Raw genomic sequence first — 22,119 nt, forward strand, 5'->3', positions numbered from 1 at the left:
TCTGATATCATTAGCAGCATGTCCCCTCCTCTCCTATCCTCTCTCTCTCTCTCTCTCCTTCCTAAAAATACTGTACTTTTGGCACTCAATACCAGTTAGTAGGTCTGATTCTGATAGCCAGGTATCACTAATACCTACAATCTGAAGTCGTAACATATTGACTAAGGCAACAAACTCAATCCCTTTGTTTCTGATACTCCTAGCATTCATGTACATAGATGGAACATAACATTCGTATCACATAGATGGAACTGGACTGCATGAAATTAATGGAGGTAATGATGGACAAAGAATTAAAATTCGGAGGACATATTACATAAGTAGGCAAAATAACTTGAAGAATCACTTGGGTGTTAAGAAACACGGTGACAAGGAAGAATAAAGAAGTCATTATCTCTCTACAAAAGTGTTTTATTCTTCTTTGTAATGGATTTTAATATGGTGTTTTATCCCCTTTTATAAGGATATTGCTACATCTGGATTATTGTGCAGAAATTTGTTTCTTGCTTGGGATAAAGAAGTGGTGGAGAAAATACAGAGGCAAGTGACCAAAATGGTGACTTTCTCCTTATGAGGATAGATTTGAGGTTTGTGGAGTTATGTGAAATTATATACAGAAAAGAAGGAATTTAACAGAGAAACATATAAAGATTTAAAAATGTTTTATAGAGTAGCTGCAGAAGAATTGTTTCAATATAGGATGGGAGAGATCAAAGAGTTGTCCCTGGAAGTGTGTAAGAGTGTGGCTAGTAAAGACGAGACTAGAATTTTTGCTTAGAGTGTAGTGAATTGATTGTAGAATTGGTTATACTATGTAAATGGAATTGGTTTTTGCCAGATGCATTTTTGAGTGCTTTGTCAGTGAATGAGTTTAAGGGGAAGTGTGCAGGTATTGTATGAATAATGGTTACTGTGAGCCTATGGTAACTGGTGTTACATCGTTGTTTCTATAATAATTTTCTTTTATTTGTTCTCCTTGTGCCTACTGAGATCTGGCTTCTAAACTCACTTTCTGGGGCCATTTTTCTCTTCGAGCTCTGACAAAATTTATTTGTTAATGTTGCCAGTCAGAACTCTAGGATAGAAATTCTTATCTGAAGAAACTTTCCCAGAATTCAAGTAATACCTTATATAGACTAAGTAGTTAGGTAGATTGAGTTCTCAGTATACAGTCATGGCCTTGACAATCTTAAATTCCCCTTTTTTCCTCTAAAACATTGGTTCGATATTTTCGTGAGTGGTAAAATTCAATCTCTTACTCAGACAAACTCAGGTATATATATGGGAAAACATATTTTTTATTTATCCAAGAACATTACAATTTAAACAACACATGTAATTGAGCAAATCAAGGTTAATACTAAAATACAAGTAAAGCAGGGTAATAATAATCAAACAGACAGGCCATTCAAACACACTTATGAGATTCTTAGGTTCACCTATATCACAAACATGGATGTCGGTATTAAACTAGATTACTGCTAATAACGACCCATACACATTAAACTTGGTTTAGACAACTTATGAACGTAGACTACCAGTCCAATTCGATTAACATAACACAGGAAACTGTCTCAAAATCTCTCTTTCTTCTTTTCTAAACTCTGTCCATTTTATACCTTCGTCACCAATAGATAACACATAAAAAGGAAGATTTGTACATTACCACCTTGTTAGATGATTTCTCAATCCTTCCGTCTGTTCTTTGTTATAGATTGTCCCTCTGTACGATCCGAATTTGCCACTTGTTTCTTCTGGGCTTACAAACTTTTCGCGCCGCTGCTTCTAACACAATTTTACCTTCAAAGGAATCCTTTGCTGCTTTCTCATCAGTTAGATCCACACTGATGGTCTAAAACTCGAACACTGCCATCATCTCGTGCTATATTTTCTTTGACTTGCATCGCTCATCAATGGGAAACACACTGCCGGAGAGCACCACAGGAACCAGGAGAAAATGCAGTAAAATGCAGCAAAAAACCCCTCTCAACAATGTGAATCCGTTTTAAACTCCATTATAGTGCCCTCTTTCCACACTCCAAACTTGTCTACGACGCTCTCCCATTTACTGTCACCGAGTGACGTCACCTCGTTGCTGTATGCGCATCGCTTTTTTCAGGGAACGCGAATTTCTTGCGCCTTCCACGAATGCCTACTCATCACTCGTTACGTCATCTTTGGTGGTCAAACTGCAACCTTTGAACTTTCGTTCGCATGATAATACACAACTTTATACATGGCATATTTTAACATTGATGTTTTTGACAAATTAAGATTCCATGTATATTAGACAATAACTTTAAACATAGTACAATTTAATATTTATTTCCTTCTTCGATTTCATTTTTATTTAAGATTCAACCTCTTCCTTTGTATTTTAATTCCTTTTTAAGCAAAGTTAATATCTGCATCTTCGCATATTATGTCTAATTTGCCAAGAGTACAAGTGTGTTTTTCCTTGATATTGTTCTTCTTGTTAAATCTTGAATGGAGCAGTTCTATTCTTGATAGAGCCATTATTCAAGATCTAACACTGGACTCCATGAAGATGCTTGTGTAAAAGTTAGAAGAAATTTTTCAGACCACCCTCATATGTAAAGGGTTTCCCAAAATTCACGCAAGATTTAAATTTAGCGCCATTTGTGTGGTAAAGTGTTGCCAATGAGAAAAAAAAGACAGCGTGACAGCTGACAGTTCAGGGTTATTAAAAATGGAGTGCTACACGAAAGAACAACGCATTTTCATTGTTGAGCAATATTTTAAAAATAATGAAGGTTTGGCAGCTACAGTTCACAATTTTTGTACAAAATATGGTCAGAATAGTGATTTAACTTCATCAACTGTGAAAAGATTAATTAAAAAATTCAAGGAAACTGGATCAATTAGTGATCTTATACACTCTGGCCGTCCTTCAGCAAGTCGTTCAACAGAAAATATCAAAGCAGTTTGTGAGAGTGTTGCTGAGAGTCCAGGAACATCAATTCAGCACCGTGGTCTTGAATTGGGGATTTCGAGAAGCTCTCTACAGCGTATTCTCACGAAAGATTTGCATCTTTATGCTTACAAAGTTCAATTGACTCAAGAACTGAAGCCTACTGACCACACACAGCGAAGAGAGTTCGTTGAATGGATTATGGAACAACAACAAGTGGATGCTTATTTTTCGAACAAAATCATCTTCAGCGATGAGGCTCATTTTCATCTTGATGGCTTCGTTAATCAACAAAATTGTCGCATTTGGGGTTCAGAAAATCCATGAGTGATTGTTGAGAAACAGATGCATCCACAACGTGTCACTGTTTGGTGCGGATTTTGGGCTGGAGGCATCATCGGTCCATTCTTCTTCGAAAATGCGGCTGGTAAGGCAATAACAGTTAATGGTGCTCGCTATCGCGACATGATAATCCAGTTTTTTGTGCCTAAATTGCAAGATATGGATGTGGACGACATGTGGTTTCAACAAGACGGTGCCACATGCCATACAGCCCGAGAAACAATTCAATTATTGCATGAGTCATTTCCTGGTCGTGTAACTTCCCGTTTTGGTGATCAGAATTGGCCGCCCAGATCATGTGACTTAATGCTGTTGGACTTTTTTCTTTGGGGTTTTTTGAAGTCTAAGGTTTATGCCAACAAGCCCACGACCCACGCCTTGAAGGAGGAAATTGAGCGCTGTATCAACGAAATTCAGCCACATTTATGCAAAACGGTCATGGAAAATTTCGACAAAAGAGTGTGTATGTGCCAGCAAAACCGTGGAGGCCATTTACCCGATATGCTATTCCATGCATAACCCTATGCTGTATACTTTATGAATCAATAAGAAATTACAATTTTTAATTAAAAACCTGTGTTTTCTATCAAAATTACTTCTTGCGTGAATTTTGGGACACCCTGTATATATATATATATACAAAAGTATATATATACATATGAGGATGGTCGGAAAAGTTCTTGGCCTAACAATGGAAAAACGAATTTATAATTTCAAAATTATTTTTATTTTTCAAATTAATCTCCCTTAAGACTAATACATTTATTCCAGTGATACACCAGTGCCATTATCCCGTCCCTGTAGTGGTTCTCAGTAAGATCTGCAAATTACCCCTCTACAGCTGTAAATCACCTCTTGATTCGAAGAAAAATGGTGACCAGTGAGGAAGAGTTTTAGTTTTGGGAAGAGATAGAAGTCCCATGGAGCCAAATCTGGGTAATAGGGTGGATGTTCCAACAATTCATAGTGCAGATCCCTTAATTTTCCCATTGCCAAAACACTTTTGTGGGCAGGTGCATTGTCCTGATGAAAGATGATTTTTTTCTTCTGCAAACCAGGTCTTTTCTCATGAATTTTTTCTTGTCTAGTCTGGTTAAAAGATCGAAATAATATTCCCTGGTTATTGTTTTACCCTTTTCAAGATAATTAATAAACAAAATGCCTTTTGCATCCCAAAACATCGATGCCATGACTTTCCTGCTGATGGAACCGACTTTGTCTTCTTTGGTGCTGAAGAACCGACTTCTGTCCACTGTTTTCACTGCTGCTTGGATTCTGATGTGCGATGGTGAATCCAAGTCTCATCCTTAGTAATAAATTGATGCACAAAATCAATTTTATTCTTGTTAAAATGCTCCAAGCACTGTTCAGAGATTTTCATGCGAGTGTGTTTTTGATCTGCTGTGAGCAAGTGCAGCACCCATCTTGCGCAAAATTTTTCATATGCAATTCTTCATGCAAAATATATCCTACACGTTCTTTTGAAATGCCTATGGTCTCAGCAACAATTAAGAAATATTCACTGGTCATCCAATACCATATCATGCACTTGATCAATGATTTCTGGTTGTTACACTTTTTGGATGTCCTTCATATGGATCATCTTCAAGGCTGGTATGGCCACGTTTAAATTCTGCAGCCCATTTCTTAATTGTTGAAAATGAAGGAGAAGAGTGTCCATAAACTTTATGAACTTAGAATGAATTTCTTTTGGCGTTAAACCTTTTTTTACAAAGAATTTTATAACCACATAATACTCAATTTTATCCATTTCAAGGGATATAGACAAAACTTTTGCTTCAGACAGCTGTATAAAACAAACTACTTGATAGAATGACTTGCAATTTGACATGTATGCTTATGACAGATGTACCAACTTTAGAAAAAACAAAAAATCTTGCAGATAATGTTGCCATCTATGGTTGAGGCTGAGAAGTTTTCAGACTCACCCTTGTGTGTGTGTGTGTGTGTGTGTGTGTGTGTGTGTGTGTGTGTGTGTGTGTGTGTGTGTGTGTGTGTGGTTATAAGTATTAAACATCAATGCAAGATGTGCAGTAAGCAATGTTATTCTTATTTTATTTTGGATGAAACAGAGGAACAAAGCTGGCATTTGCTGACTTCCTGGTTGGCCAAGTGGATAGGGTACATTCACCAACCTGTAGGTCATGAGACTATATTCTACTGTTGATATTGATAACATTTGTCAATTTAAATAAATGAATGTTATTAACATTAAGTAGTACAGATGCTACTTTCTGTATTAAAAAATGTTCTCTTTTAGCATATACACTGAGTGGACATTAGCAGCAGCAGCATTTAATAATTAACGGACCCCACCCTTTGCTTTTAGAATGGCCTGTATTCTCTGAGTATTGATTCAACTAAGTGTCTAAATTGTTTTCCTCTGATTTGTCCATCCTGACAAAATGTCATCACCCAATTGTTGCAGATTATTTGATGTCACGTTGCTGTTGCTAGTTGGCTGGAAGGGTCCATGGCGTCATGTTGTTGCTGCCATATTCTGATTCTGCTATCAATATGATGCAGTGCAAACTAGGATTCTTCAGACCTGACACCATCCATAAAAGTTTGAGATGACGTACTGACCACTGCTGTTGTACCAAGCTGTGATTTGACTGCTTGTGGTCCTTTTGCCATGTTTCACAATCCTTGCCATTCTTCTCTGATCTCTTGCATCAATGAGCTGTTTCTGTCTACAGCATTGCCATTGGCTTGAAGTTGTTTGGTTATTATGCTGCTGCTGCTGGTACACCCTAAACAGTGTTCTGTGTGAAAAGCTCTGAAGAGTAGATGTTTAATGAGATACTGTTTCCAACCATCATGCCACACTCAAAGTCACTTAAGTTGCACCTTTTACCCATGCATCAATTAAAACAGAGCTGTTGGATGCTTGTCTGCCTGATTTATATCAAACTGCAGGAATGTGACGCAACGTCTTCAGGAATGGTCTATTTTTCTAAAGGGGAAAATGGCCATGCATTTTCCCCATTATATACTTTACAGTGTATGTCAATTTTTTAATTTTTTTTTCTTCTTTTTCTTAGTCAGTATGCTTGTTTGGTGCATTTAGGCTCTTACAGTGAAATTTAATACAATGATTGATGTATGAGTGGGAAGAGACCATCTTTCTTTTTTAATAATTAAAACTGATTTAGCATAGTAGCATTTAGCATAATGGCATAATAAATAATATATTTAAGCCATCCCTAGTACAAAAACACACTAGAATCAGACTATATAATGTCTTGTCAAAACCAACTCTACTATACGGAAGCGAAACATTGACCATGAAAAGAAAAGATGAAAAACGAATTCAAACAGCTGAAATGAAGTTCCTCAGAAAAACAGCTGGATATACCAAGTAGGACCACAAAACAAATGAAGAAATCTTACAATCCCTGAAAATAAAACCAATTAATTACTACATAAGACTGTATAAACAAAAATGGCTAGAACATTTAAATTGCATGGACAACAGCAGACTACCAAAAATATTATACAGATACAAAATAAATGGAAAAAGTAGAATCGGAAGACCAAGAAAGAGATGGCATGAGACCGGAACAGGCCACTTGGCCTAAATTCCATGTTAGGAAGAAGAAGAAGAAAACTGATTTAGCATTTAAAAATAATCTTTTTTTTTTTTTTCATTTCTCTCTACTAAAATAAATTTAAAAATCTTTATAAAGTTTAGTTATATTTTGATAACAGTAAAAGCAAGAATAAAATGTAGGCTTTCAATTTTAGATTCTTATATTTCCTAATTTCCCCATTAGATTTTTATATTTCCCACTTTTATAACCTTATTAGAATATCCCAGTTTTTTGGGAAATGTATAATTTTATGTTAATTGCTGACACTATTTTTCCAATAGGTCAAAAGCAAATCAAAAAGATTTACTTTTAGAATATGAAAAAGAAAGAGGAGGAGGAAAACCTTTAATTAATTTAGTTGTTATTGGCCATGTTGATGCTGGAAAGAGTACATTGATGGGACATTTGTTATATAGGTAATTATTATGGAATTTAATCACTTTTAAAACTAGAACAAACCAAAATAATTTATTTTATTTAGACAAAACAAATCCATAATGTTGTATTTTTGCACACCTGCTTGCAATATATCAAACATATGCAGATAAAATTGTAATCAAAATATAAAAATAATCAAAACCAACCATAATGGTTATCTATTAATATGCATCTTGTGCTTCTTTCTTAAACAGGTAGATTTTCAATTTTCTGTAAAACTAAGGGACCTTGATCTACCCTGATTTCTTTCCAGTCAAACAGGCAATAGCCACCACTGTTTCAAAAATGGTTAGTAATTTGTCAGTAAATTGGAGGATGGACCTTACTGTTGAAATTTTTCACAGTATTCACCCAGTAAAAATATCTGTGGTCATTGAAAATGCCAAGTAGTTGAATTCATTGAGTTACACTTGGTGTACAAATAGGATATTTAATTGTCATGGTGGAAAAGTAAAAATTTACGTTTTATATGAAATGGGAACGTCTTAATGTTACATTTACTTATTTCATCTGCATGCATTAAAACATGCATGCAGATGAAGCATTTTTGATTCAAAAGAAAATTTCTAATCTTAAATGCAGTTTGCAGTTGCATTGAATTTGCATGTGCAGAAGTTATATAACTAGCTTCATCATATTCTGCATACGAAATAGAATTGAAATTCAACTTTTTTTTAATTTCACAAAAAGTATATGTTTTTATGTGGCTCCTGCTCATGCAAGTTTTTGTAAACATATAGTACATTTGTACTGTGGGTGGGCCATGAATTTTTTTCTGCTTTTGTTAATTGTGTGTGTTTTTGTACTTTGTATACAAATATATTTATATTTGTATACAATTGGGATTTAGCCGACCAAATTGTATTCTTATTGGTTAAACCAAAATAAAAAATGATGGTACAACATGACAAAATTTCATGCCGGCTGGGGCGTCGCCCGGTTAAACAAGGCCCCCGTTGTTTTCGCCAGGGAACCAGGGCGAACAGCGAAAAGTCAGCTACTGGAACAAATCTGAAAACAAACCCCAACTCAACATCACCAGAGTTAAAGATCGGTACTATCAACGTAAGAAGCCTGAATGGCAAAGAAATGGAGCTAGCTGAGGAATTAGATAAGTACCAGATCGACATAATAGGGGTGACTGAAACAAAAAAGACCAAAACTGGTGAGATCTTTCTGAGCAATAAATACAAAATGTTATATTCAGGCAATGACAATCAAGGAAAAGAAGGAGTAGCCATAGTATTCAACACAAAATACGAGGCTAATCTTCTTGAATGGCAGTCAGTCTCAAGTAGAGTAATGTGGGCAAATATGAGAATGGGGAACTGGACAATGAGACTTATTTGTGCCTATGGTCCCACAGAAGGTTCTACTAAGGTAGAAGTGGAGGAATTTTTTGAGGCTTTAGAAAAAGCAACTGACACAATGAAAAAGGAAAAGTTGGTCCTTGTTGGGGATCTAAATAGCAGAGTAGGAAATTATTGTGAGACATACAAAAATATTTTGGGAAAATTTGGAGAAAAGAGCAAAGCTAATAATAATGGCAAATATCTGTTGGATTTCTGCTCAGGACATGGACTGGTTATTACTAACACCATGTTCCAACATAAAAATGTGCACAAATTCACATGGAGAGAAGAGGCTAGGAATAAGAAAAGTCTCATTGACTATGTTATTGTTGATAGTGATGTTTTCTCCCTGGTGCAGGACACCAGAGTGTACAGAGGATTTGAAATTGGAAGTGATCACTATTTAGTCTTGAGCAGGATAAAATTGAATTTCATATTGAAAAGAATAACATGTAAGAAAGTTTTAAAGCGAATAAAAGTTGAGCAGCTCTCAGATGTGAACTGTAGACTAAAATACAGAAATATTATTGAAAAGAAAATGAAAGAGTTTGAGAACAGGAATCAAACCTTGGAGATTCAGTGGCAAACTCTGAAGGAAACATTGATTGATTCTGCCAGAGAGGCATGTGGTGAGGTTGTGTGCAAGGATAAAAAAATCAGAACTCCCTGGTGGACACAGGAAGTTAAAGAGGCAGTGAAGGAAAAGAAGAAAGCATATCAAAAGTTCCTGGCAAATAAGTCAGCTTTTACTCTTACAGAATACAGAGACAAATGTAAGAAAGCTAAACAGTGTGTAAAACTTGCTAAACAAAAGTCATGGGAGGACTTTGGCAAGAATATAGAAAATAAATATCAAGAAGGTGGCAAAATATTCTGGAGGTCGTTGAAGAAGCTTAGAAATGGAGGAAAGAGTGCTGTAAAAGGAATTACAGATGATAAAGGTGAAATGAAAACAGGAGAAAAAGATATCCTTGAAGTATGTAGTAATTACTTTGAAAAACTGCTAAATGAAACAAGCAGTGATGACAGCACAGTGATAAAAAACACTGACCAGGCATGCAGTCAGGAATACATATCCATACTTGAAGTAGAAAAAGCCATCAAAGGCTTGAAATGTGGAAAGGTAGCAGGAGTAGATGATATTCGACCAGAAATGCTGAAGTATGGTGGTATAAGAGTCTTACAGTGGCTGCACTGCATAGTTCAGAAAGCCTGGACAGAGGGACGAATTCCCGATGATTGGAGTAGAGCTCTCATAGTACCCATATATAAAAAGGGAAATAAAACTGAATGTGAGAATTACAGAGGTATTTCCCTACTGAGTGTTCCTGGCAAGATCTATGCAAGTATACTTGAGAAACGGTTGAGAAGAATTGTGGAAGAAAAGCTTGGTGTAGAACAAGCTGGATTCAGGCCAAATAGAGGCTGTCAGGATCAGATCTTCACTTTACGACAAATATTCGAGAAAGCATGGGAATATAACACAGATCTGTATTTAAGTTTTGTCGATTTGGAAAAGGCATATGACAAGGTGCCAAGATAGAAGCTATTCAATACGCTGCAGTTATATGGTGTCAATGGGGCATTATATCAAGCAATACTTAGTCTTTATTTGAGTTGTGAGTCAGCAGTTAGAATTGAAGGAAGTACAGGAAGATGGTTTAATGTTAAATCTGGTGTGAGACAAGGATGTACATTATCCCCTCTGTTATTCATTATCTATATGGATCACATTATGAAGGAATGTGGTATTAAACCTGATATCAAAATTGGAGATGTTAATGTCAGCTCTTTGCTTTATGCGGATGATGTTATACTTCTAAATAAATCCGCTACAAGTCTGCAAGAGTCTCTGACTAAATTGAATAGCTGTTGTAATAGATATGGTATGAAGGTCAGCAATAAAAAGACAAAGACAATGAAAATAGGCAGAATCATTGAAAATGTCAACTGTGTTGTGAATGGAGAACCTGTGGAACAAGTAAAACATTTCAGCTACTTAGGCACAATTTTTACTGAAGATGGTAAACTAAATATAGAAATAGACAACAGAATCAGCAAAGCTGGTATGGTGGGAAGTGAATTGAATAAATTCATATGGAATAAGAAAGAAATTAGTCGGAACACTAAATTAGCTGTATACAAGACAGTGTTCAAACCAATTTTAACTTATGGATCTGAGAGCTGGGTCAGAAGTAAAACACTTGACCAAAGACTAGAGACCGCAGATATGAGAGTCCTGAGAAAGATTAGAGGCGTGAACAGATGGCATCAATGGCAATATCATATTAAAAACGAGGATATTAGGAAAGAACTTGACATTGTCAGCATCCAGGAATGCGTTAGCAGAGCTAATCTCAGATGGTATGGTCACTTAAATAGAATGGGAGAGGAAAGATTAGCAAAACAAGTGTTCTCTGCCAGGTTGGCAGGAAAACGACCCAGAGGAAGACCAAGATATAGGTGGATTGATACGGTACAAAGTGCCTTAGATGATAGAAATATAAGATCTGATAATGTTGGAGTCTTGACAAGTAACAGACTGATTTGGAGGAAAATTGTAGATAGGAAGTTAGTAATGAATAATTTTTTCATGTAGTACTGTCATATCCTGTACACCCCTTGAGGGTACATGGCAGGAATTTGATGATGATGATGATGATGATGATGATATATTTATATATCATCATCATTTTCAGCCATTTTCTATGCATTGCTGGACAAAGGTCTCCCTAAGAGTTCTCCATTCAGTCCTATCCTGAGCTTTTCAATGCCACTACGTTCCAGCCATCTTTTTAATCTTATCCTTCCATCATCTCTTGTTCTTCCTATAGGTCTATTTCCATCTCTGGGATACTATTCTGATATTAATTTTGTCCATTTTTGAGTATTACTTCTTGCAGTATGATCTCCATTGCCATTTGGATCTTTTAATGGCTATTATAATGTGTCTCATCCTAGTCTAAGCTCTGACACAAGTATGTATCTAGAATGGTAATACTGAATAATGATCTTTCCATTTTCCTCTGTGTGATTCTCAACTTGATGGTCACTTTTTTTTAGTCAAAGTTCACATTTCACTTCCTTATGTCATGAGTGGAAGTATAAAACTATGGAATATTTTTCTCTTAAGATGGATGGGGATGTTTCCTTTGAGTGCTTCACAGTGTTTTCCAAAGGCTATCTAATCAAGTTGAATTCTATGCATAATTTCTTCACAGCCTCCCTCTACTGTGATCGTTTGTATAGATAAACATTGCAGGTTATTATATCAATTATCTTGCATTCCATTTGTACTGGCTTTTTGGTGATGCATTTATTAGGCGTTATTATTTTTCTTTGTCTTTGTGTATATTTAAACCTTTCTTCTTAATTTCTGTATTCAATTCATTGATCATTTATTGAAGTTCTTCTGCAGAGTTTCCTAAGAGAACAAATCATCAGCCAATTGTAGGTAATTTACTTCTTTCCCATTAACTGTAATTCCTCTGTTTTTCTAATCCAGATTTTTAAAAATGTCTTCTAGGGCTGCTGTAAATAGCTCAGGTGAAATGGCATCTCCCAGTCTAACTCCCTTTTTTATTATAGGTAATTTTATATTTGTACCCAATTTTATAGATGTAGTTGATTTTTATGTATATGACTAAGTATATCAACATGATTGTCTTCATTCCCTTGATTTCTTAGAGCTTCTAAAATAGCTATCAATAAATGCCTGACCTGAAGGTTTTTGGTATTCATTTGTCTTTTCAGTGATTTGTCTTATTATATATCAATTGTGAATTCTGCTTGTTCTGGAGGTTGGCAAAAATCTAGTTTGTTTTGTATTCTGTTGCTAATGATTTTTATAAAAATTTGTATATTGTTGAAAGGAGGCTGATAGGATAGTACATTTTGGTGTGTATAATTGTGTATAATGCATAGTATTATACATAGAAGAAATGGAAAAAAGGGGATGATATGATAAAATGTTTGAAAAAGCAAAAGAAATTACAAATATTAAAAAAAGCATAAGAAATCTGCCGTTAGAAAATAAGCAAGGAAAACTGATTTATGATATTGAAATATAGGGTGAAAGATGGAAGGAATACATCAAAGAACTTTACACAAAAAATGAAAGACCAACAAAAATTGAATTGGAAGAGCAAAATGAAATCTCAACAGAAGAAAGAGGTCCTGAAATACTAAAGAGAGAAGTAGAAATAGCAATTAAGGAATTAAAAAGTGGAAAGATGGAAGGAGTGGGTGGAATACCTAGTGAAATCCTAAAACAACTGGAGAACAAAGGTATAACAGAAATATGGAAACTCTGCAACCTCATTTACAAAACAGGAGTATGGCCTAAAGATTTCACAGAGAGTATTCTTATACAAATTGAAAAGAAAAGCAATCCTGCTAAGTGCAATGACTACAGAACTATAAGCATACTCTCACATGCCTCCAAAGTACTGCTAAGAAAATTAAATCAAAGATTGTATAATAGAGTGGAGTATTTTCTGGGGGGAATGATCAATTTGGATTTAGAAAAGACAGAGGAACCAGAGATGCAATTGGAGTAATGAGGACCATGTGAAAGGAATATAGAAGTAAATAAAGAAGTTTATATTTGTTTCATCGACCTTGAAAAAGCATTTGGAATGGTGAAATGGGAAAATCTGATGGAAATATTACTCAAAATAGGTTTAGATTGGAGAGACCGAAGGTTAATAGCTGAATTATATACGAACCAGATGGCCGTAATAAAGACAAAAGTAGGAAAAACTAAAAAATGTGTGATTGGCAGAGGTGTAAGACAGGGATGCTGCCTGTCACCGATGCTCTTCAATATATTTGCAGAAGAAATGATAAAAGAAGCATTTTATGCAGAGGAAAGAGGAATCACTATTGGAGGAAGAACAATACAAAATATTAGATTTGCAGATGATCAAGTAATATTAGCTAATACCGAAGATGAACGCACCTAATGCAAAAATTTGAAAATATATGCAAGAAATATGGTATGAAAATTAACGCAAAGAAAACAAAAGTGATGAGAGTCTCCAAGAAACCAGGAAGTATCAAGGTGACGATGAATGGAGAAAGTGTAGAGCAAGTGAGACAATACAAATACCTTGGTAGTATAATACAAGAAAATGGAAAATGTGACATGGAAATAAAAGAAAGAATTAACAAAGGAAAATATGCCTTTTATAGCAAGAAAAATTTATTTATTAATAAAATGAATAAAAATCTAATGAAAGGGCTTATTAAGTGCTATATTTGGAGTATGACCTTATATGGGTCAGAAACATGGATAATTAGGAAGAAAGAAGCTAAAATGTTGGAGGCATTTGAAATGTGGTTATGGAGAAGAATGGAGAAAATAAAGTGGACTGAAAAAATCACCAATGAAGAAGTATTACAAAGAGTTGAAGAAGAAAGGAATTTACTAAAGACCATAAGAAGAAGAAAGCATAATTGGATAGGACATGTATTAAGAGGAGACAGCCTACTGAAAAAAATGATAGAAGGGAAAATTGAAGGAAAGCGACCAACAGGAAGAAGATGACTAACGATGCTTGATGATATAATGGGAACAAGAAGATATCAGGGAATGAAGGAGGAAGCAAGAGACAGAGGAAATTGGGGGAGGAGAATCTGCTGAGTTATACCATTGGACCTGTCAAGAGACAGAACACTAATGATGATGATAATTATACATAGTATTAATTGGGTGTGTATTATGTGTTATACATTGCATTATACACACCCAAAATGATGTATGCTTTGCATTATAGGATACTAAAGTAATTAATGTGAAGTCATTATCCCCTATATACAAGTAGCCTCTTCATGAAGATACTTTACATACAAATTTTGTTTACTTACATTTGGATAAAGGATTAAACAAGAATATAATTTATTTGCATCTTTAATTTAATTTGTAACCAAGTGAAAAAACTTTCAACAACTAGCTCTAATCCAGAGTATTTTAACATGAGAAATATTACTTCTGTATTACTGCAGCCTTGGTATCTCTTCTAGGTCTGGCTCTAACCAATGTCAGCTTGCTTCCTGGTGATTAGAGCAGTTCTGTTTGGTGGTGGGTTTTTGCTTGTCACTGAGTTGAGTCACTGCTGAGTTTTCTGTCCTGGAGTGATTCAGATCAAGAGTAATGAGTTAGAGTAGTGATCTTTTAGGGTCACTCAGTAAGATTTAAAAAATGATCTTGTAGATCATCACTCAGAATACGAAATGTGGCTTGCTATTAAATAACGAGACAAGGTGCACTGTGAATCGGGTATTTGTAGCAGTGTGATGCGCTTGTGCCGTGAATGATCTTGAAGGTTCTAGAAGCAGTTGAGATAAGTATTGTTCACTGTCGCTTGTAGTTAGTCTGTAGGCAGTTATAAAAAAGTCACTTTGCTGGAATAATGTCTAATGTTAAACTTGAGCAGCGCATTAATCTCAGATTCCTAGTGCAATTGAAGAAATCGCCGACAGAGTGTTTGAAACTGTTGCAAGAGGTGTACAGTGATAATGTAATGTCATGTGCGTGAATGTTTGAATGGCACAAATGCTTTGCTGAAGGTCGAGAAAATTTTGAAGATGACAACAATCGGGTTGCCCTGTCACACCAGCAACACCAAACAAAACGTTGTGAAAATTAATGAAATTGTCCACAACGATCGCTGATTAAGCATTCGAATGATAGCAGACATGGTGCACATTGATAAGGAGACTGTACAACAAATTGTGTATGAGCATTTGAACATGAACAAAGTCTGCACCAAAATGGTTCGCAAAAACTTGTGTTAGGAGCAGAAAGACGTCCAGAAACAAATTTGCACTGACATCATGGAACAACTGACAGCAGAGCTGGACTTGCAGGACAAGATCATCACATGTGATGAGATGTGGATTTTCCAGTATGATCCAGAAACAAAGAGATAATCGCTGCACTGGAAAACTCCTACTTTGCTGAGAATGAAAAAAGCAAGAATGGGCTAGTCAAAACTGAAGGCAATGCTGATCATTTTTTTAAATTTTATATATATATATATCAATGGCATGGTAATGGTTGAATGGGTACCAGAGGGTCAGACAGTTAACCAACATTATTACCCCTTGAGGTTCTGGCCAAGCTGAGAGAACAAGTGAGGAAGAAGAGACCAGATCTATGGAAGAACAACACTTGGATTCTCCATCAGGACAATGCTCCAGCCCACAGTGCACTGTCTGTAAAGTCACATCTGGTAAAAGTCACATCTGGCTGATAAGAAGATCCCAGTATTGGAACATCCACCTTACTTGTGGACTTAGCTCCATGTGACTTTTTACCTTTTTTCCAAAGTTGAAATCCGCATTGAAGGGCACCCATTTTCAGTCAGTGGATGAGGTAAAGGAGAAAACGGCAGCGCTACTGAGGCAGATAACACCTGATGACTTGCAGCACTGCTTCCAGCAATGGAAAATTTGTATGCTACAGTGTATAGATAGAGGAGGGGGACTATGTTGAAGGGGATAACAATTAAGTTGTACAATTGTAATAATAAATCACATTTTTGCAACCAGTCTTGTTGTTTAATAGCCACACCTTGTGTGTGTGTGTGTGTGTGTGTGTGTGTGTGTGTGTGTGTGTGTGTGTGTGTGTGTGTGTGTGTGTGTGTGTGTGTGTGTGTAAATGATGCATTCATAGTGTTAGAAACAGAGAAAAAATACAGACATTCACAAAATATTGGAATTAGAGATAAACTAACCACTAGCATATTTTCATGTTTTAATGAGAATTCTTAAGTTTTCTTCTAATCAGAAGAAAGCTTATGAAATCTATTGGAAGAAAACAGATACAAAGAATTACTCACATGTCACATGAGACCATCACTTTTCAGAAAAAACAGGACATCACTAGGAATATGGTTGATGTCATTTCAAGCAATGCAGAAAAGACAAATCAAGAACTAGAACACTATGATAAAGAATAATTATAATCCAGAACAGAGTAATTTTGAAGCTTTAGTTGCTTCAAAATTACAGTTGAAGCAACTAAAGGTTTTTGTTGCTTCACTTGTAATTCAAATAAACAAATTATTTAGATATATACTGTGTCATTACTGAAAAAAACCTAGGAATAGTTTCACCAACTGGTTGACCAATTATTATATGTGTTGTTCTTTATATAATTTAAACACCTAGTTGTTATTTGTATGTGAGAAGGTATGAAGGAGTTGTGAGCAAGGAACACTCAACAGCTCTTGAGTTGAGTAAAGTGGAGTAAAGATGAGTAGAGAATAACAAAAGAGTCAGGTGAGCTGAGGAGGGGAGTGTGTTGAAGTATGTTGAGGATTACTTTGATTCATAAGGTGATTTGGAGGGTCACAATGATTTGGCCTTGCAAGATGGATTATATCTAAATGGATTTCATGTTAGGGATCTAACAGATAAATGTAAAAAAGACCAAATTTATAAAAATCTCAAAAGAAAACAGATCTGAGCCAGATATATTCATAAACAATATGAAAATTGAACATACAACAGAATATAAATATTTAGGCACTTACTTTATTGCAGATGGAAAGCAAGATAAAGAAATAAAAATAAGAACAGCCATAGCTAAAGATGCCTTCTGGAAAAATAAAGATCTGCTCAGAAGTCAGAGGGTATCGAGACAAAGAAAAGAATGATAAGAACATTAGTGTGGCCAGTTTTCACATATGGAAGTGAGACCTGGATATTCAAGAAGAGGGTAAGACAACAGATAATGGCCTTTGAAATGTGGTGCTATAGGAGAGCTCTGAAAATCTCATGGACAGAACATGTGACAAATACAGATGTCCTACCAAGAAAGAGAACACAGAGATCTTTATTACAGGAAATGATCCAGAGAAAGATGAGATTGGCAGAACATATGCAGAGAGGTTCAGCAGGACAGAGGATACTAACAGTTTTACAAGGAAATATTATGGGAAAAGGATCAATTGGCAAAAAACGAAGGACATGGTTTGAAGATATAAGATCATGAACAGGATCACATGGCTATGCAGAAACAAAAAGGAAAGCCACCAACAGAGAGAACTGGAAAGACATGGTGCTGCACCCTCTCACTGAGGAAGCTACACGAAGAAGAAAAAGGTGATTTGGATGGTCAAATGGATCTGTCAATGCAGGATGGATTATATCTAAATGGATTTCATATTAGATATCTGGAGAAATTGTTGTGAGTAAATGAGTGAATTTGAACAGTCAAGAAAACTAGACGTGTCTAGTGCTGCATGAAAGTGCAAATGGGTGCATAAAATTAAGAAGTCTTATGAGTGTAAGGACATACAGAGTGAAAAAGAGAATAATAGAAAGTTAGGGAGTTTTCCAGTTCATTGATTGTCTCTTTGTTTGTGGATCATACTGGAAAATCCATATCTCATCACATGCAATGATCTTTTCCTGAAAGTCCAGCTCCGCTGTCAGCTTGACAGCAGAGCTGGACTTGCGCTCGTAATTCACAGCACACCTTGTCTCATTATAGCCACACCTCATATATATATATATATATATATATATATATATATATATATATATATGTAGAAAGTTTTTTACCTTGGATATAATATATGTTAAAGATACCAAGCTATTTTAAATATAAACCTGTTTTTTTACTCCATTTCCCAAGTAAGCAAACAGACAAGTCAGTCAAGTTTGCGCCTGCAAGTGTTACAAGGTCTAGCTGACCCTGCACGTAATGCAAGTCAAGGAAACTTGTTTTAAAGGGAGTATAAGCTCTGATCACTATTCTTAATATTTACCCTTAATGCAAGGCACATCTCCTGGAGGAGATGTATGATGCTATTAAAGGCAAGGGCCACTACCCAGACCGGTTTTGACCTTTATTGAGATCTCTCATCCTGAGATTTTTATTTAATAAGGTCAAAGCACCTTATGGTAACTTGTTTTGGTAAAATATTTATAAGCTCTGTATTACTTAAATTTAGTATTTCTTAGCCTGGCTCCCACTGACGAGACCTCAATAAAGGTCGAAACCGGTCTGGGTAGTGGCCCTTGCCTTTAATACATAGCATCATACATCTCCTTCAGGAATTGTGCTTTGCATTAAGGGTAAATATTAAGAATAGTGATCAGAGCTTATACTCCCTTTACCACCAGTTGCCTTGACTTGCACTACATGCAGGGTCAGCTAGACTTGCAACACTTGCAGGTGCAAACTTGACCGACTTGTCCGTTTGCTTACTTGGGAAATGGAGTAAAAAACCAGGTTTATATTTAAAATAGCTTGGTATCTTTAACACACACACACACACACACACACACACACACACACACACATTGGGAGGGGGGGCTCTTCCCTCCTGACGCCTTGCTGGACACTCAACCAGTGGATAGCATTCAAAGGTAAATACGATTGGTTATTTTGTAAGGACGGAGGTTTGGGGTGTATAACATGTGCAGAGGTATAGACCCTATGTGCAAGTTCTTCACATCAGGGTATTCACTTAGCATCAGAGTGGATAAATGGATTAATACATATTAAAGGGGAAGGATCTAAACCAAGATTCCCAAACTTTTTTTTTCCATGGCCCGGTTATTTTAATACTTCATCTTCGTGACCATGCAAGGTACATGTAATCAGTAAAATACAAAAAAATGCTCTATCTCTCGATGCTTAGCTCAAACTGAACAAGCAGAGTGAGTACGTGGCGGGCGGGTAAAACAAACGCCAGACCACCAAATGATTGGGCTGGTGGCGTGGTTGACACTGTGCAGCCTTGCCATTAGTTGAGCTATTTTACTGCGAACAAAAAGACTGTGAAATGGCGATGTGGACACAGACAGAACTAATTTTTCGTCTCTATTAATTAAATTATTTATTCATTAGTCCCGATTAAATGCTATTTACTTGTATTTTAGAGTTTCGTGAAAAAAAGAAAACCCAAAAACGAAACACCTAGGTTTTCGAGGTTTTTTTTTAAGCAACCCAGCATTTAAGTTTCGTGACCTGGTGCTGGGTCTTGACCTGCCATTTGGGAAACACTGGTCTAAACAATTCCAACAAATGTAACTCAGAAAGAAAATTGAATTATCTTTTAATATTATTATTTATTATTATTATTACAGGCAACTCCAAGGAGTCGACATACTTATCGAGGGAGGCCCTAACATCATGTCAAGAACAACTATTCGACATTCACACAGTATCTATCATACCTTGCCTTGAACTCATGCATGGTCATAGCACCCACAACAGACTCTGGCAGCTTATTCCACTCATTCACCACTCTCCAAGTAAAAAACCTAGCTCTAACACCCCTGTTAACCACATTCTTGCCCAGCTTCCATGTATTGCCCCTAGTCCTCCCACCACCAGTCTTGTTCTCAAAAATATCTTCTGGATTAATATTATAGAAACCCTTCAGTAATTTGAATGTCTCAATCATATCACCCCTTTTCCGCCTGTCGACCAATTTTTGCAACCCACAAATCTTCAAACTGTTCTCACAAGGTTCATTCCACAGACCTGCTATCATCTTGGTCACTCATCTCTGGATCCTCTCCACCTCCTCCCCATCAAGAAGAAATCCTGGCACCCATATCTGGGCACAGTAGTCTAGATGGGGTCTTATCAAGGGCTCGATACAGAGGAACAATAACTTGTTTGTCTCTGCTTGTTAAAGTATTTTTCAGAAGCCAAGTGATTTGATGAGCTGATTTAGCCACTTTTGCAATGTGCCCCCCAAACTTCAATTCCCTATCCACCATCACCACCTCATCAATCTCCTAGAGTACGGTTCTACCAATGTGATATACTGCTGCTAATCTTTTCACCCCAAAATGCATAACCTTACACCTTGCCACATTAAATTGACATCCATTTTCCCTAGCCCAGTCCTCCAAACTATCCAAATCATCCTGCAAAATTTTGACATCCTGTGCACTCACAATTGCTCTACCCAACTTTGCATCATCAGCAAACAAGTGAACACTTCCTCTCAGATCCTTTCCTATATCATTGATGAACAAATTGAAAAGTAGTGGTCCAAGAACAGAACCCTGCGGCACACCACTAGTCACAAGCCGTCTTTTGAACTCAACTCGTGAATAAACCACTCTCTGGTATCTCTCAAACAACCACCCTCCTATCTATGTCACCAACCCTATATCCATCCCCATCTGCTCCAGTTTACTGATTAGAGTTCCATGTGGTATCCTGTCAAAGGCCTTGGCAAGGTCCAGTAGAATCACTGTAAAACCATTACCCTTATCCAGTTTAGCCGTCACTGTGTTATAAAACGTGAGCAAGTTACTGAGGCATTATCTACCCTTCACAAAACCATGTTGTCCCCCATACAATATCCCATTTTCATCTATCCAATCCTATATTCTTTTCTTGACTAGTTTCTCCAAGACCTTGATAACGATTCCTGATCTGCTAATTGGTCGGTAATTTACAACAGCAGTCTTGGAACCTCCTTTATGCAGTGGAACTATTTTCCCGTTCTTTCACCCCCTCGGGACTAACCCAGACCCGAGACTCAAATTAAACAAAATGGTCAAGGGTACTGACAATTCTTTAGCCGCTTCACGTACGACATGAGCTGGTATACCATCCAATCCCACAGATGTATTGACATTAAGGTTTTGCAATAGCCTACTCACCTCCACGTCATTCACCACAATTCCTGTATAATCTATTGGTTCATTCATTTCTGCAATGTCACCACCTGGATGACATATTCTTGCAAAGTGCTTGCTCAGTCTCAACTATATCAACTGATTCGGTTACCTCCCTACCATCGGCATTCTTTAAAATCATTCTGCCATATACATTTTTTCTTTTACTTGCAACATATTGAAAAAACTGTTTAGGATTCTCTTTAGCCTGCATGGCCAATTTTCTTTCGTAATCCTTTTTTGCTTTTCTTACCACACTCGTTATCCTTCTGGCCTGCGCTTTATACCATTCATGTGCCTGCCGGTCACCTTTCTCCTTAAATTCCCTCCATAGTTGTTTCTTTTTTTGCAGCTCAAGCTTAATGGTGTTATTCATCCATTTAACTAGAGTCCAAATAATAAATTCATTTATTATTCGGACTCTAGGTATACAGTTAGCCATTGCTTCATGCAAACACTTCTTAACCGCCTCCCATGCACTATCAACTTCTAGCCCTTGCAGTTGTACATGCCATGGCACTGAACCAATCAAACTCCTAAGCTTGTCATACTTACCAGCCCGATAATTCCACATGTACCCTGTCTTAATTGTAAATTCCACACCTTTAGCCACCTCCCAAGTCATGACCCTATGATAACGCTCACCAATTGGTGGCAGTGTGGTCATATTAGTTACAGCCAAATCCTCAGATGTAATTACTAGGTCAAGCACTCTCTGACCCATAGTATTTTCCATTACATGCTGTTGCAGATAGTTATCCCTTAATAACCGCATAAAATC

The 22,119-nt window shown here is 36.5% G+C and overlaps 1 protein-coding gene across 1 annotated transcript in view; it reads left to right on the forward strand.

Annotated features, from left to right (window-relative positions):
• Nucleotides 1–22,119, forward strand: part of HBS1 (translation elongation factor EF-1alpha (GTPase) HBS1) — a 400,441-nt gene that overhangs the window by 241,613 nt on the left and 136,709 nt on the right. Inside the window, exon 9 of the mRNA XM_090410159.1 lies at nt 7,170–7,304. Coding sequence (XP_090266285.1) covers nt 7,170–7,304 — 135 coding nt within the window. The remainder of the gene's footprint in view (nt 1–7,169; nt 7,305–22,119) is intronic.

This window comes from Typopeltis vanoorti, chromosome 20 (genome assembly GCF_054136105.1).
Source record: "Typopeltis vanoorti isolate ZY-2024b chromosome 20, IOZ_Tvanoo_1.0, whole genome shotgun sequence".
Taxonomy (NCBI): domain Eukaryota; kingdom Metazoa; phylum Arthropoda; class Arachnida; order Uropygi; family Thelyphonidae; genus Typopeltis; species Typopeltis vanoorti.